Raw genomic sequence first — 17,546 nt, forward strand, 5'->3', positions numbered from 1 at the left:
ACATCGTGTTTGCAGATACAAGATTAGCTGCACCTTCCTCTCTAGGGCAGTACCCTTCATGTCTGTTTACTTGACCCTGCTGGTCCTGGGAGGGCATTGCTGATCATCGAATCATAGAACAGTTAGGGTTGGAAAGGACCTTAAGATCATCTAGTTCCAACACCCTGATGCTCAGCCATTGCCTTAGGATGTTCAAGAAGGCAGTCATGAGTTCGTGTCACAGTGAAACCTAGCTTTGTGTCTATGTTTCAGGATAATCAGACATGAGGATGAAAGTTCCCTGGATGGATTACTCCCACCGGAAAACCAAAAGAAAAGAGCTGAGTTGAATGAGGAAGTCTCTGCAGTCCACTGCTAGACACAGTGACAAGGGATGATTGCAGTGTGCCCTCAGGTATCTTGCAGGTTGCTCAGGATGATGTGACCTAATTACTCTGTATTAAAGTTCTTTAGCCTACAAATAAACAGAAAGTCCTTATCAATCTCTTCTTTTACACTTTCAGTGCTTCCTCCTTTTTTTCAACACGAAAGCAGTGGAAGAAAAAACTCACTCTCTGGAGCTTACAGTCATTTTATCCACCACAAAACACTGACCTTGATGTGAACTAATTAGGTTTGCAATAGATTATTAATACGAGTCGGTAAGGTGAAGTTTTGTCAGTATAAAAGAGGCCTTTGAAGATAACAGCCATTTACACTTTCATGATCTCATCCCAAGTGCTCAGAAAAAAGCCTATAAACTAATAAAGTAGAATTCATCCAGGGGCACTCTGCACACACAGCAGAGTATCACCCTATAAACCCTTATTCAGGATGGCAAATGAAATCTGCTTGGATTCTTTTAAATTCCAACACAAATCAGGATTAAAACACCTTTTGGTAATAAGCAGATCTCTGATGATCTAAAGACACACTGGTTCATTTTATTGACCTAGAGAAAGTAAGTGACATATCAAATGCAACCTTCATACTTTAACAACTGAGGTCACCTTGAGAAAAATGATACTGAGCCCACTGGTATGAAACCTCCCTCCAGAGTGCAGCTTTGATTTACAAGGTGAAGTAAGGTCTTCGGTCTTCTTCATGTGAACATGTATTTGTGAAGTCAGTTTGACTTAGAACAATGCACGGGTATTTCTAAAAAGGAGGTAACTAAGAAACTGTTGCTCATTATAGTACTGAACTAAAACAGACTTGTTGAAAACTCCATTAAATGATCTGCTCCTCTAAACTGTCAGGCTGGTTTTGAGGAGATCTGCAAAACCGAAATGGAAAATGAGTCAAGCCCAGAAGTATGTGCTGAAAGCCCCAACTCACTGGGTTGTCAGGAGCATTCAGCCCAGAAATACATTTAAAATACCATTTAAGAAATGCTTTGCTTCCTTTACAAAATCCCTTGGCACTTGCTGTGTAGCCGAGGAATGCAGCATCCTGCCGCGCTGCGGCCATCACTGATTCCACCCGACCTATGGCCCTGGTGGGTGGCAGCAGGACGTCTCTCCTGACTCCCCCCTGAACCAGAGACGCTGGAGGAGTACAGCCAGGGAAGAAGGGTTAAAAGGCAGGTAAAGACTGATCTCCTTGTTCAACCTTTTGTCACAGTTACAGAAGCAGGAATGCTCAAGACATGCACTAGGTCTGAGTAAGCTTGCACATTCACTCTGCTGGCTGTATTTAAATGTTATACTGATTTATTTCAGAGCAAGCCAGATCTAAATATGAAGGACAAAAGATAGAGGCAGCACGAGCCTTGAAGTTAAAAGTGCTTCTCTCTTTAGGGCTACTGAAGAAACCAAGCAGAAGCCCAGCAAATCAATACACAGATACGTAGTATGTCTGAAGCATGGTGACAAAAATGAGACCCCTGAATAAGCAGGCACAGGGCTTTGAGCATGCAGGACTCAGCCAGCAATGCCCTGGACACATCAGGGTGGTCAGGGAGAGGTCTGCCCCAAACAACGAGGGCAAGATAACATGTGCCGCCCATCAGGGTAGCGATGCCTGGAGGAGACCGGGGGGGCGCCTGCTGATGCCCCAACTTCTGCACACCTCCCTGCCCCTTCTCCTGGTCCCTTCCTGGTGCAACCAGGCTGCCTGGAAACTGTGCGCTGCAGCCCCAGACTTCGTGAACCGACGCCCCGATCATGATTTCTGGTTTGTGTGCAGGCAGGTGTTACCAGAATGGGTGGAGTGAGGAGTAACAGTGTTGAAGGAAAGTTGTAATCCAGTATAGAAAAGAAGTGTCAACACATGTCAAATGTTGCAAAATGTCCCCTTGTGGAAGAAATAAAGTAATTCCCAGTATTAACCAACAAACAGCTGTTGCGCTGCCAGGCTGAGGAAGACTTCTTCTTGGAATAGGAAATGTGTGGTGTTTTATACAAAAACCAGTTTTGTTTCACTTTCTGCATTAAACATCTTAAAAATGAACCTTTAATGCACTAAACAGTTCTGAATGGCTTGAAAACTCTAACTTGCTATAAGCTCTTTTCAAATTACCCCCTGTGACTGGCCTGCCTGCTCAGAAATACCGTGTCAAGTTGTTGTTCCCTGTTAGCAGTTATGAACCTATGAAACACTGACACATCAAAAACTTTTTGGAAACTTAGCTAGACACAGCTAAACCCAGTGAATGTGCTGAACTGAGCAGTTTGAGACAACTGCGGCGTGGCGAGTACGATCACAGGTCATCATTATAAGCAAAAGGAACTTTTTCCCATTTAAGAAACTATCTCAAAGCTAAACATAACTGTGATGCGTAAGCAAATACTGAATAATTATTCAAGTAAGACCAAACAAGGCGTTTACATGGAAATCCAATGGGAGGGCGAGAAATGAGGTACTTGTAGGTTATAGGCGGTTGGCTTGGTCAGGGAGAAAAACTTTCAGAAATTGCCCTAATTGAAGTCCTTTTTATGTCTACATGTTCACAGTTTTAAAAATTGGCAACATTTTGAGACAATTCATTGAAATTCAACCAGAGATATGCATATTTGTTGTTGTTGTTTTTCAGTCGTTGATATTTGGGGCCTGCCAAAGAAGCAAAACAAAAACCCCCTTCATTTATTTGTGCAGCTCTTTAATCTGTTTAAATTAATATGCTGTATTACTCATTTTTTCCCCACCGTGATCCTAAAATGATCGCTTAGCTTCATTCACATTAGGCTCTCCTGCCAGTGAATTAAGTATGAAATGGTTTATTCCCCTGCTCTCCAGCAGCTCTTCCCCCTTCCTCACATGCTCATTTAGACAGCCTGAATTTGAAGATAAGCTGATGATGAGACACTAGAAGGCAAAACCAGACAATTACCTAGGCAAATGTTTGAAGGATTTGGGCCCTGCGGCAAAAATGCTGTTTACTGAAGACTGAAAGCGCCATTTCTACTTAGTACAAGCCAGTGTGTCTGAACTCAGCAGTTCTGGATAGTGGCCACCAGTGGACTCAGAGCAAGGTTTATAGGTGCAAGATAACATCACGCTCCCGTCTGCATTTCATCACCGCAGGGCCTTTTTCTGTATTCTTAAACAAAGGCATGCAAGTACCAACAGAAGAATACTTTACCATCTGTCTTTATATTCACTCATTACATAGTTAATCATTTATTTTTATGCTGAAGACCACCCCGGCAAGGCACAAGGGCAGATCCTTAGCTGGCATACTTAGTAGAACAAGGCCAGCTTACATTGGCTGAAGAGCCTTTTGGTCTAATTCTGCACCTTTCAAAACTCACTGCATTGGAACAGGGTTGCAGTGCCAAACACTCTCCTGTTTTCCTTCCTACTTTCCTCCTCAGAAGATGTTTTGGGGTGAAGAACAGAGCCTGCAATAAGAGTCAAGATGAGGAGGAACAAGAATACAACCCAGCCATCCATCTACCCACTTCCACCTGCACAGCCCCAGCGATCCACAACCAGCAATGGTGCTGGCAAACATGGATGAGATCACGCTAAAAAGCATAGAGAAAGGACATGGGAAAGCTGCTGAACTGCACAACCTGCCTTTCGCTTGGACCCAGGGACCCAGTCACAAATGGCACCGCAGCAGTTCTGCCAGCTCCGGAGGCTCCAATGAGCCTAGGCTGATACATGGCAAACAGGTATGAGGGGGCAGCCTGGAAGGCCACTCTGCATTTCCAGGCTGTTTCAGCAGTAGGGAGCGAACTCTGGCTCCAAGGCAATGCTCAGCCATGTGCCTCCTGGCTGAGCTGGTGAAAAACTGCCATTAACACAAGAAATGGAAGGAAAACCTGCATGAGACAGGCCTGCAGCCCCTGCCTCCCTCTGCCACCCACTTTCAGCCGGAAGCAGGGCGCAGCAGAAGGGGCAGGAAAAGCTTCTAAAACATTACAGTTTTCACACAGATGCACATTTAAAACATCTGTGCAGCAGAACTGGAGGAGGAAGAGTGGATGAAGGGAGACTGCAAGGGCAAAGATGGACGATCAAGAAAAAGGTCAGACTGCTGCCTTCACCTTGGAACTGAATGGTGTCTAGAGGTAGGCTGATCCTGCACCCAAGCTGAGCTACTTCAGTGCCAGGAGGCAGAGGATCTCAGCCAAACTGGCATCTGAGTCCAGCATCTTTCACAACCTCTGAGATCTCAAGAAACGGCCCCAAAATGCTGGGTTAATGGCACAAGTGATAGGCATACTGATAAGAAGGTGCTAACCCACCTGGAAGTAAGATTTCCAGTAAGATTGCCACAAACTAGGTGCCTATCTCTCATGCCTAATCTACCAGACATCGTCCTACAAATAAGACCCTGGAAACCAAGCCTTAGTCACATTTAGCTGCCGGGATTAAGCTATACTTTCCATAGGCTCTTTATTGGCTTTGTTCTATAACTTTACTTCCCCATAAAGAGAAGAGGGGCATGCTGGACCCAAGCATGGGGAACGTGTCTTGCGAGGAGACAGCATTTCCTCAGTCCTCCCTTTATTTTTTTTTCCTCTTCTTCAAATGTGAAAAATAAGTTGTATGACAGCCCTTGGTGGAGATGTGTGCAACAAGGCCTTCATTGTCTCAGACAGGTGTGAGATTGGAATTGAGTCAGCGCCAACAAGCCCAGTATCAGAGCCAGCTCTGTGAGCTGAAAACATACACCAACCATCCAGTAATACCACTGCAGCCAGCCAGAGACTCAACAATTTAAGGCTTAACACACACACAACATAAATCAGATGAGGATGTACCAGCCAACCGTCAGCTTCTTGGGCAGATGCCTGCAGACCGTCTGTGCAGATCAGACCTTGCCTGTTTCGGTTATTGGAAACACTTTTTTTTCTTTTTCATATAAAGATGAGAGGCTGGGTGGAGCAGCTGGCTCAGACACATTTACATTTGCCCTATCTTGCCCCAACAGCCCTCCTTTGCTTGCTGTTTGGAGGCAGTCCTTCTTGTAAAGTCACTTTATTCCAAGTGCAGGAGGGAAGGAATTACATCTTGGGGAAATGTTTAATGTACAAATACAAAAATCACAGGGACATGCACTCAATATGCACCACCCTCATGAAACAAAACCGTTCCCTTCCATGGGAGTTTAGGAGGCTCTGAACATGATCAAACAAGCACAAGAATTAGCACAGCTGTTTTTTCTTTCTTTCTTTAGTTCTTTCTTTTTTTTTTCCCCATCCATGGATACATTTCCTTCACTTTTCCAGGAAAACCTGTTTTTGCACTCTCGTCTCTGCCTTCACTTCTCTCACCTGCTTCAACCTAGTCCCTGCTCTACATCTGGCTGTGTTAGTCACCCCGGTGAGGGCAAGAGAGGGCAGTGCTGGTGGCCTCCTGCTCCTCCCCAAAGCTCCGGCACGTGCACGGAGAGATCCCATGTGGCACCCTGCCACCTCCGGCTCGATCACCCAAGGGTGACCCACAGATGTGCTGGTGAGGGCCAGGCCCTCCACTGCACCAGAGGCACCTGGCAGACCCCACTCTTCCTCGTTTATCCCTGTGCCCCAACAGCTCAGTTTTAGCTGATCCCAGCTGAAAGCCCTTCTCCAGCTCCTCAGTGCCCAGGGGGCACATGGGGCTCTTGCAATTCATAGCACTGATGGGCAGCACTCACAGTCCCTTGCTGAGAAGAGGGTGACCTGCAAGAGGCTTCCCTGGGAGAGGGCTGACTCCTGTGGGTCCCAGGCAGTTTATCCCCTGGCATATCCACCTGTGGCATATATCTTCTGGCTGGGCAATGGAAGAGTGCTCACAAGGGTGGAGGCCAGGGAGTGCCATCAGCACAAGTGCCTGGCACAAACACCCATGTATGTGCTTAAAAGCTGAAGGAAGGTGAAAGAGAGCTTTACAAAAAGGTATTTGCAGAGGAGGGGTAAAAATGGCAATACACTAGTGATCCATTGCTATCTTGGTGAGTGTTAGCTGGCAATCTCGGTTTACACTCGCTTGAAATGTCTCCCTCCCTTCTGCATGGTTCCTTTTCAAGTTAACAAAAGTGTTCATTTTATAATGTATGTCACAGCAGCATTGCTTTCTGGTAGATACCTTCCCCCATGAATTAATTAATAGCGGGTTTGAATTTGCAACTGGCTTTGCATGTAAAATTGCTCCTGTATATATAGGTCTGAAGGATATCAAAGAGACTGCTCTATCGAGCACTTTACTGCAGAATGAGGATCATAGTTTGGAATTGGGATTTTTAAATTGAACATACTTCAGTAGTGTTATGCAATGAGAACTGAAATCATCATAAATGCCACACTTGCTTAGCCAGCTGTAAATCACCTCTACACTAATAAAACAAAGATTAGCTTCTGACAAAATGTGGCCTTTCCCACATGCCAAAGGATAGAGCAGTTTACAGCAACTTCTCTGCATACTGGAAACTTACCAATGAATAAAGCAGTGAATATATAGCTTTTACCTGTGCAAAAGGTTTTTGGTTTCATGTTTTTTTGTTGTTAACAATCACCTGACTTCGATCTGCCAGGAGCTAAAGGAACCTGAACTGGCCAAGTTGTACCTAAAAGTTCTGATAATTGTAACAGTTTAAAAATGCAAAGGATGCAAACTACAGTGGTTTATATTCTTAAAACGTGTCTAGTGATCCAGTTCCTGTTTTGGGTACCTAATCAAAGGCATTCAAAACATCTCTTTTTGCAGTTATCCAGCCTCCCTGAAAGGGCCTGGAGTTGAGTACCAGATCATGGAAGCTCTCGGAATCACTCATCTTGAACTGAGTATCTTGCCCAGCTCAAATAAACCAAGTGAAACTCTGAAACAGACCTGGCTATTTTTCGTTGAAGATCGAGCTGACCCTGACAGCAAGCCCACAAATTTTTAATAGATCTCTATCATATGCTTTTGTTTTTCAATGCTTTTAAGAGAAGAGCTGTATAAATAGAATGAAAATGGTCAGATGGAGATGATCATCTATTTGACTATATAATGTGTAGTTCTCCACATAATTGATTGCGTTACTGAGCACATCCAAGGCCATTGTTCTTTGCATGTGAACAACCTCCATTTGCTGGGGTCATCATATACTAAATACACAGGGAAAACTTATTTATAAGTTTGCTAAGGGTGTACTGTGTACTCAGTTATGTAAAAGGAGCCCTGTGAACCCTCTAACCACGTGGGATCATTAGAGAAGATCTGCTTGATGCAACATCTTGTTAAAGGCATGGCAGCGGAAAAGATGAGGGCATGCCTGCACTTGATGCTCCGAAAGGAGCCCCCTGCCCCTCGGATAAATCGGGCTGGTGAAGAAAGCAGGATTTAGCCATGGGCTGGTCCTCCTGACTGCAAAGCCTCTTGGCTGCTCTGAGCATGGGTAGTTGCTGAGCCTCCAGCGGAGCTAGAAGGGTTGATTTCACTCCATCCAAATCCAGCTGTCCACACCAACTCAGACCATGCAGGCTCTGTATGGTGAAGTGGGGCTTTCACCTCAGCAACAAGCATTTGAATATTTGCTTATGTGCTAGTCTCGTTTCCTCCTTCTTTGTTTTCTAGATGGCAAATCGTATGGGGGTCTGTGGTCAGTCTGCTCTAACCTCTCAGCATTTCCAGTTTGGAGAGGCTCAGTTCAGTATTTGAGGGAAAAGAATATATTCAATTACAAAATCAAAGTGGTATCTTCTGGCATGTGGGCAGCATCTGCTGAATAATAAGCTGGTTTCAGTGGGTGTTTGTTTTTAGGGTAAGGAGCTCTTATTTATTTTTTGTTTGTTTTATTTACCATGGAAGGTAATTTGAGCTGTGGTATCAAAACATGCCATGTTCTGCCAAGAGGGGATTAAAGAGGAGAATGCTATGGAAAGAAACTGGGTTTGTCAGTAAAGAACTGAGAGAGATTCCACTTACTGGAGTTTTGCAATCAGCACTTTTAATCTTCCCCACAATTGGGCCTTTCAAAGGCTGAGAATATCGTCCAAGGGCCAGTGAGGAATAACCCCCAAACCAAGAAGGAGCTGCCTCAAATACCAAAATGTTATCAAACGCATGAGCATGCATTGCCATCCAAAGTTCAGGACAGTGGAAGCACCTGCCTCTGGGGCAGGCAGGGATATTTGCTTTAGACATCTACAGCATACATGCCATACATGAGATCTAGCACCAGGCAAGATAACTGGTGAACCAGAATAAGGTGTTCCCATGGAAAAGTTAGAAAGCCCAGTGACACAGCTAATCTCAATACAGATAGAGATGTCCCTTGACGTAGAAAGTGTTTAAGCTGCCATCCTGAATGATGCTGAGCCTTTTTAGTTGCCCCAGAAATGAGGAAGAGAGAAGAGCGGGCAGATGGTCCACCTTGGATGGGTTACTCCAGCACTCCTGTACCATGAGAGAGCTGAAGGACCAAGAAGTGAGGCTGAGTAAATCACTCTCTTCTCCAGCGATCACAGTGGCCACCGAGAGCACTAACATGAGGCTGATAGCACCAGCACAGGCACAGGATTCCTGCACTGGGTCAGAGAGCAGCTCCTCTTTTGCAATGACATAACGGAGAAGGGACTTTGGCATACTGAATGGAAGATGACAAAAACAAAACAAACCAGAGAGGATTGCTGTGCAAGTCAAAAACTGAACAGGGGGTACTTGTCCCTGCCTGCAAGCTCGGCTTCTCTTAGCAGCATCCATCACCTCAGTGTTGTTCTCATGTGGTAAAAGACATGGACTGATTAATGAAAAATAAAACTGTGTCTGGGCACGAGCTGCCAAGTTTTATGGCTGCCGAAAGTTTCAGCTAGACAGTGAGAGGGATTTCCAAGGGCATCTACATAGCTGTCACCGATTTCTGCGTGGCTTAGGTGGTTGGGCACTACCACAGATCTTGCTAAGACACCTTTCTGGTGTGCTAAGTTTTCCTAACTGCTCTGTACAAAATCAAGATCTAAATAGCTCGCCAAAAGAATGACTTTGACAAAACTTAGAACAAAATAAAGACCTCTAAACTTCTCGATTTCTGCTTTAAAACCAAGATTTCCTTGTCTTTAGTTAAAGTCATCCTTTAGGATGCTCTGTGGGGAGGATGAAAGGGGAAAAAAAAGCAGAAGAAAAGTTTGTGTAAGTGGAGATGTTTCCTGGGGACTAAAAACATATTTGTTGCCTTATCTACTGCTTTTTTAACCTCAGGAAGTGCCAGGCAACTGGAATATGAAGATTGGTATCTTTCAAATATATCGACACTTGGAAATCTTCTAGATTAAACACCATTGCATAACTCTTTCCATTAGCGCCTTCAGCTGATGAAAAAGCTGAACAATTTCAAGCCCTTTCTTTTTTTTCTAGAGCTGAATGTGAGGAGACATGGGAGGCTCTTGAGCAAGGCTTATGCCCCGGAGCTGGGCGTGCTCCCTGCAGTTGGGCAGGTGTTGAGGAACTGGCTTCCTCACCTCGCTCTGCCCCAAGTGGGAGCAGAAAGAGGAGGCACAAATCTGTGGCTGAAGGGGATGAATCCTCGATGTGCGTGGAGGGGGCAGCAGGACAAATTCCTGCCACCCTCAGATGGGAAAAGTCTTCCCTATAGCAGGCAAAGCACGAGGTCTCTGATGCTGGTGTTGTAGAGACTGAGCTTGCATTACAGGAGGGATTTATAGAGAGAACTGCTGAAGACTTAGAGGTCCACATGGGAGTAAGGAGTGCACTGGGGGTTTGCAGGCAAAGGTTTTACCTTGTCACTGGGATCCAACAGAGGAAAGAGTTGAGAAGATCCCTGAGCATCCTCCTGCCTGTCCCAAGGAATGACACGTCTCTTGTTTTGCCTCACTAAAGCCACAGGTGCAGAGAATTGATTGAATGGAAGAAAATATGAGCCCAGAGAGCATCTCCTGGGTCCTGCAGCCCAGCCACATCTTGTGTTCTGCACTTGCATAACATAGCAAGATCTGTCTTATATTGCGTCTGTCTCTGATAGCACCCTGGAAGGCTGCCAGGGCTTCTCTGATACCTAGGAACCATCTTGTAATTTCCAGCCTAAATTCACTGATGGGCAGTTTACAGAATAACCACTTGTTCTCGAGCCAACACTGTCCTTCAGCACAAATGGTCCTCCTCCCTCCCTGATGTTGAACCTCTCTGCTGTGTTTATTGACTGCAATTATCTTCCCTCTCAGCCTCTGTTTTGGCACGCTGAAAAAACCCAGCTCTGCTAAGCTCTTCTTTAAAGGAAGGTCATTATTCCTCTGGTCAGACTAACGGCCCCCCTTTGCATGCGCTGCCACTCCAGTTAAATGTTTCTTGAACACTGGATGATCATTACTTCATCTGGACCTCGGATGAAATTTCTCTACAACTTTCTCTACTGCTATTAATGCAGCATCACACCTATAGAATCCCAAAATGGCAAAACCGGTGGCCCACTTCTGGGAGGGGAGAAGGGAAGAGAGAAGATTTCTAAGTCTACACAGTGGGAATTCCTTGCGACCGCTCTCATTCCTGGGCTGCTGCTGGGTATCACCAGCCCTCTCGTGTGTCTCAGCAGAACCAGCCCTGCAGATAAGCAAAGTCTTGGCAGAGATAATGTGCCATCGTAACAGAATTTTATCCCTGTCAAAATTACTATTTGGAGAGGACCCAAATGGCATTACAAACTTTACAAACCAAACGGAAGACATGCCTCTTGCTGTAAGGAGCCTATTTCCATGTGGGATGAAACGACAGTGCAAAAAAGGATGTTGAGAGCTGGAGCTGAGAAAAAATGGACATGTCCTGTGTATAAGTTAACCAAACTGATATTTTCAAGTCTATACAATATATTCTGTATATACTATAACCTCACAAACATTCTCAAAGATACACATATGGAAGGTGTTAGTTTCACGGCAAAACAAGAAGTCTCACTTGGCCAGAAATGCTAGACAACTTACTTTTGTGCTTCTGTGGTTGGCAAGAGTCACATTTCTGCTGCTCCCTTTTAGTTTATGCTTTAGAGCAAACTTCCTAAGACACGCTCCAGTGTGGTCAATATAAGAAACTCCGGACAAAAATGGGAGCATCTGTGCCTGCAGAGCTACAGCCTTAGATTCAGACAGCCTTAAATAGGAGGTTTATAGAAATTTGTTAGTAGGGGGTGTGAAAGGGGAGGGATTTTTATCCAGAGTGGACTTTATTAGACCGAATGAAGAATCATTTTGTGTACTTTAATATGGTTCATATGCTTTTGTGCTTATCTTTTCAGATGCATGCTGGTTTATGACATGATAAATAGACAGCAGGGTGAGTCTGCTGCTAATGACACCATACCCCTTAAAAACTGCGGAGGTTACTCATGGCATTATATGAAAGTATTATCTGTGAATCAAAGAAACATACTGTACTTTCAGGAGAAAGATATTTCTCTCTATAAAATTTCCTTTTTGATAGAGCCAGTTGGAACCCTTCCAGCTAAACAGATTTGGTTTGCAAACATCACTATTTCAACAAACTTCACGCAACCTCCCGGTGATCGTGGCACTTGAGCTCTGGGTTCACACCACTGGCGTGGCTTCAACTCCTTCCTTTTCCCCACACAAGAGCTGTTTGGTGGCTACTGGCATTGAGAGGAAGGGAAAGAAGAAAGAGCATCTCTCTCACAGCATGCATTCACTGAGTAGGCTGCCCACCCCAGGAGGGGGGAGATGGAGGAAATCTCCATCAAAGGGGATCTCCCCTAGCTGCCAGCAAAACATGTGCAACTGGTCCCTTGGTGGGGAAACCGCATGCAGGACTGGGGAGGCAGGATCTGCACATCCAGGAGGAGCAGCAGAGCTTGGCAGCCCCGGCTGAGCTGACTGGAAATGATGTACCTGCTGCCAGCTTCCACACTGCCCACACTGCCTGCACTGCCCACGCTGCCCGCACTGCCCACGCTGCCCACACTGCCCGCACTGCCCACGCTGCCCACACTGCCCACACTGCCCGCACTGCCCACGCTGCCTGCACTGCCTGCTGACGTGCTGGCGCGACTCACCCCCGTGCTGCTCCGCCAGCCGGGGGGAGGCAGGAGCGGCGCCGATAGGAAGGGTGCCATGCTCAGACAGCCCTTGCTTGACATGCCAGAGAGCGTATTTTGGGACGGAAAGGTCAGGTGGTTAATCAAGGGGAAACGGGATGGTACGCTGTTAAAGAGCCATGTACTCGCTCAGCAAGCACGCCGGGTTACGGAAAGATGGGGAGACGCAGACACGTCCAAAGAGAACATAAACATATTGGCATTGAGCACACCGTGTGCACAACAGAAAGAGTTGGCAGGTCCCTGCTCTTCAGAGCATGTTTAGCTCTTTTGGCAGGGAGTTACAGGCACATCAATCCAGATTCTCAAAAGCACCTGAAAACTATATTTTGCAGCAGCAAAACACAGAGGCAGAATGACAGCCCTGTTGAAGCCTGCTCTGAAACACTGCTCTGTGAACACTTCTAACTCCATTAACCTATGGCCTATCGAGCTGATTTAGAAGTGGGAATATTATAAATCGAGGCAGGATACCTCTGTAGTCAGGACCAAGCCATTTTAATTCCCCAGGCTTAAATGCCGCCCTTGACTCCACTCCTGTGTTTCACCTGCTCATGGGAACCCTGATAAACTTGGGCTGGTTTTGGTGGAACAAGATTACGATAGCAAGGACCTTGAAATGTCTCTTAAACAAAGCATAGTGCACCTGGAGGAAGACAAAAGGCTGGCTTGCAACAGAATAATCTCTCAGTCGTTACGTTTCATGCTAATTCAAAGAGCTGATCTTTAAATGATGTCTCTTGCTTTGCTATCGGTGCTAATTCTGCTGCTTCGCTTAAAGATCTGTCAGCAATTTTATTATAGCCTCTTGTTTCCAGGGATTTTAGGCTTGGCCATAAAAGTGTGGTCCCAGCCGAAACTTCACATATAAGGTTTCAAAATTTAAAAAGGAAGAAGAAAAAAAAAGGCAAGCGACCTAACTCAGATATTTTTAAGGCAATACAAGCGTGAAAAGAACCGGAAACGTGTAGCACAAAGTGATTACAATGATTATCTGTTCTCCCGAGAGAGGAGGAATAACTTCCTTTCATTTATTTTTTTAACCTATGCGTAATTAGTAAGTCACCAGTTGGAAACATTGTTTGGGCTAATTTGGGGGAAAAAAATGAAGCTATTTAATTGCACATGCTTTTGCATGATATTCCTAAACCCACTAGTTAGAAGTTTATTTACGCAATTTATGAACTCAGTATTAATGCCTCCAAAAAAACACCTTCTTGGCCCCGTGACTTACGCGTTTAAAGTATTTTTATTGGCCCTGACAAAAATTGTACTCTAAAGGAAGCCTATAAATTCCTATTTATGTAAAACTCTTGAATTACAGATCTACCTACTCTGGTTAACAGTAGCCACTGTAGAATTAGCAATTGTGTCTTTGGTATCTGATTCAGGCTGGTGTTAGAACAAACTCAACCATAATACACAGATAGATAGATTTATGGCTCTTCTCTATATAAACTTAAATGTTCATCAAGGGTTTTGCCTAAACTTTGCTAAACAATACCTCAGAGCAGCTCACATGTCTCTGTTTTCTTTTCCCCTCTGTACAAAGGAAGGGGTGAATTAAGGTTGCAGCACTGGCCAGCTTTGGGGCTTTAACTGAATACCCTCACTCTGTGCCTGTGGGTTAAATCCTTTGACATTACACGCTTGGTACTGGCACAGAGTAATATTTCAACTTAAACCACGTGTGATGTGGTGGAAGCTTTTTCTCCCCCATCTGTTCCCCTTTGGTCTGTGAATCGGTTATGGTTAGGTCTCTTAAATGAACAGGTGTACTTTCTCCCCCCTTGTGATATGAAAGAAGCATAAAACTCGATTATAGCAATTTATGGTCTCTTAACTTGCTTGGACTTGTATCCATGACACAAGCAGCTTTATGCTCAAATTCAAGACTTGGTAGAATAGGAAGTTAAAATTAACCTCAATCATTTTATAGATGAAAACCTCAACAAATAAACAGTGGTTTAGTGGCATGGCAACCTGCCCCTTTAAATCCAACGACTAGTCTGAGATGTCTATTTTGAGTTAGTTTTGCTTTTTAAAACAAGATAATTGGACTTGGATGAATAGAGTCTGTGATTCATACTGGTGTGAGTTAAAGCAAAGTTTAATGCTACTGCTTGGAACTCAGCAACACATGGGGTTTGATGCCTCATTTTCCGCCTATATAAAAAGCACTCTGTGCTCTCTTCAGTGAGTTTCCACACAAGTGTTCCAGGATGCAAAGATGCGTGGATAGGTATAGCAATACTATGGAGCAGGCCAGAAGTGTTTTGTTTGTAGAAGCCTGTGTTCTGAAATGTAACACTGCTTATTAAAAACAGAAAACACCGAAAGGAATATCCCAGCTCCCTAGAGTTCACACAGAAGATCAGCCCGAAAACCGATCATACTTTAAACACTGAGTTAAAAGTGATGGTCTGGAGCCTAGCCCTTTTCCCACTGTGATAGCATGACCCTGAAAAGACAAGCCCTAGAAATTAAAAGGCATCTGCAGCAGAGACAGTCCCAAATGAGGGAGGCTTCACTTTGGGGCTTATTTTACTGATAGTGACTGCAAGCCTCAACAAGTTGCTCAATGGATAATATGAACGTTTCAGAGGCTGAGGGAAAGGGGAACCAGGAGAAAGCAGCCTGAAGAGGAGTGTATCAATGAGGGCACACTAGCAGTTCAATTGCTATCATCTTCTGAGCTATGTCCACAGGTGAAACACATTAAAATCTGGTTTGCAAAGAGCAAATCAGAGCACTGTACGGAAACTATTTCTGGAGAGAGCAGCTGAATCCACGTCCGAGCGTGAAAAGCCTATTGCTCTGAAGTCATACGAGTGAGGGACTTTCACAGGGAACCAGGGAAGAAGGATACTGGACGTTAAACCTGATACCGTGCTAAGCATATAGTGTTCCCAAGAAGCTGAAGAATGCACGTCTGTGACTGATACCTCCACCCACGTAGCTGCTGGCTGCTGAGTAGCCCTAATAATGTGTGTGTTTTCTCTTACAGGAACAGAGCTGTGCGCAGCAGAAGCCCAGCGCGGTTTGCCCTGCAAATCACAAACCTAAGTGAGGGGACTGCCGGGGCTGGGACTGGATCCTTCACCTGACCTGACCTGGCATGGCTCCGGAGGGGAAGGGGCTGGGTGGTCCTTCCAACTGTCTTTTTGCCCACCTCTGTCTACATTACAGCACATGACAACGTGTTGATTTATTTCCCATGCTGTTCAAAAACGCCCGCTTCTGCTCACAGCAAAGTCAGCAGCACACTTGCAGTAGATTCCACTTGAGCCTGAGTCCTTCCCAGCCCTGGGAATAATAGGATGTAACAAGTGTTTGCCTTAAGTAACAGATAACCTTTTCTGCATGCAATAAAGAGTACACTGGTTTTAAAAATAAATGCTGAAAAAAGAACTTATTCCGATTAGCGGTAACTGTTTCTCCCCAAAACCCCAGCAGAGAACCTCAACTGCGGCCATTTCATTCCAGTTGGAAGAATAGAGGAAAACTCCAATAGGAACCGTGCTCACTAAAACTAATACTGTTCTGCATCCTCCCTTTAGTTACAACTCAGTATGAAGCTGCATTTTGATGCGTTTTTTGCAGAACACGTATCAGCTGACGGTTTAGTGACCTGATTCATTGCTCACTGAGTTTTAGCTGATCTTAGGGACAGAATAGGTTTTAGGAGGGACAGACTCAGCTCTAGGGGTGGCAGAAAAGATTTCAAGCCTTGGAGGAAATGACTCCTGAATCACTGTTCTGCGCATTATCATTCAAATAACCATCAGCTACAGAAATACGCTCAAACCTGACTGCCAATATTAAAGTCTTAGCACTAAGAGGCTGTCTTCAGTGGACAAAGCACTTCGCAAAGCCTTCTTTGCTGCTGCCTTCCTGAGAAAGGTCAAAGCAAGGCATTGACAGTATTTCTCTCTCATTCAAGCACACAATGTGATTGATAAATACCCATCAGGAAATACACCCACACATAGAAAAAGACCTGGCATGATGCATCTTTGCAGGAAAACAACAGCTTTCAAGTTATTATGGTTCTAACACAGGTGAGGTTAACAAACACCATGAGCTGTACTGACATGAGGAAGATGAGGCAGTACAGACCCCTTAAAATCTGTCAGGTCTTTAGAAACACAGGCATATGTTAGGAAGCGCCTCCTTTCACTTGTTAGAGGCTTTCACTCATTAAAGGTGGCCAAGGGGAGTCTAGCAGAGATGGAGGGGCTGGGGGGCAGCGAGCCCCCATGCTCCACAGGCTGGCAGGGTGGAGATGGGCGAGCAGGGGGAGGATTTCAGGTACTTACCCTGAATCTGACTCTGAGGCTGAGGGTTAAAAGCAGTGGTGTGGTTCAAGGAGGCTCGTGGGTTGGGTGTGGGGGCTGGGTGGTGTGGGCTGACCCTCATGGCCGTACGACGCAACTGCTCCAGTTCACTCAGGCGCTCTGAAAAGGACAAGCTCCCGGGCTTTGTCTGATCATCTATTTTCTGACGATGTCCTATTGCGGGAGGGGGGGGAAAAAGATCAGAAAATCTCACTGACACACGAGGTCTGTTGACTTATTTTATCTTTTTGATATTTTTTTAATTTATTTTTGTCTGTTGTTTCTTTTTTTTTTTTATACCCCTCATCCACTGGCAAAGTACCTAACCAGCTAGTGGCCATCAAACTGAAACACCTCTCTGCGAGAACAGGTGACACAAGCAAGTCATGCATTGTTACTGTATTGTGGGGTCTGGTGTGAAGGACCAGATCCACTGAAAATTGCAGAGCCTTCTTACACCTCACACTGGGAAAGGAGGTGCTCCTAAAAGGAGGACTGTCTGTGGGATTGCATAAAAGGAGGAAACATTGAGTGGCCCCTCTGCTAAACCTGCATTGGAATAACTCCTCTAAAAATTCAGTACCAGATTGTCATAAGGTGCCGTAACTAGGTAAGTACTATGGGGCTATACAATAACAAACCCAAACAAGTCCAAGTTTTTGATCCTTTTGCAATGGATTTACAGACAGAAATAGGAAAAAACACCAGAAGCTGGCAGAATTGAAATTGGAGTAATGAAGTTTCTCTTAGTGGCATCAGGA

At 45.0% G+C, this 17,546-nt stretch overlaps 1 protein-coding gene across 2 annotated transcripts in view; it reads right to left on the reverse strand.

The window, feature by feature from the left end:
- Positions 1–17,546, reverse strand: part of RUNX1 (RUNX family transcription factor 1) — a 171,180-nt gene that overhangs the window by 19,398 nt on the left and 134,236 nt on the right. Inside the window, exon 6 of one of the 2 annotated variants that reach the window (XM_065676912.1) lies at positions 16,768–16,959. The exons of the other annotated variant lie outside the window; for it this stretch is intronic. Coding sequence (XP_065532984.1) covers positions 16,768–16,959 — 192 coding nt within the window. The remainder of the gene's footprint in view (positions 1–16,767; positions 16,960–17,546) is intronic. 2 annotated transcript variants of the gene reach the window in all.

The sequence above is a fragment of the Lathamus discolor genome, chromosome 4, assembly GCF_037157495.1.
Source record: "Lathamus discolor isolate bLatDis1 chromosome 4, bLatDis1.hap1, whole genome shotgun sequence".
NCBI classification, from domain to species: Eukaryota; Metazoa; Chordata; class Aves; order Psittaciformes; family Psittacidae; genus Lathamus; species Lathamus discolor.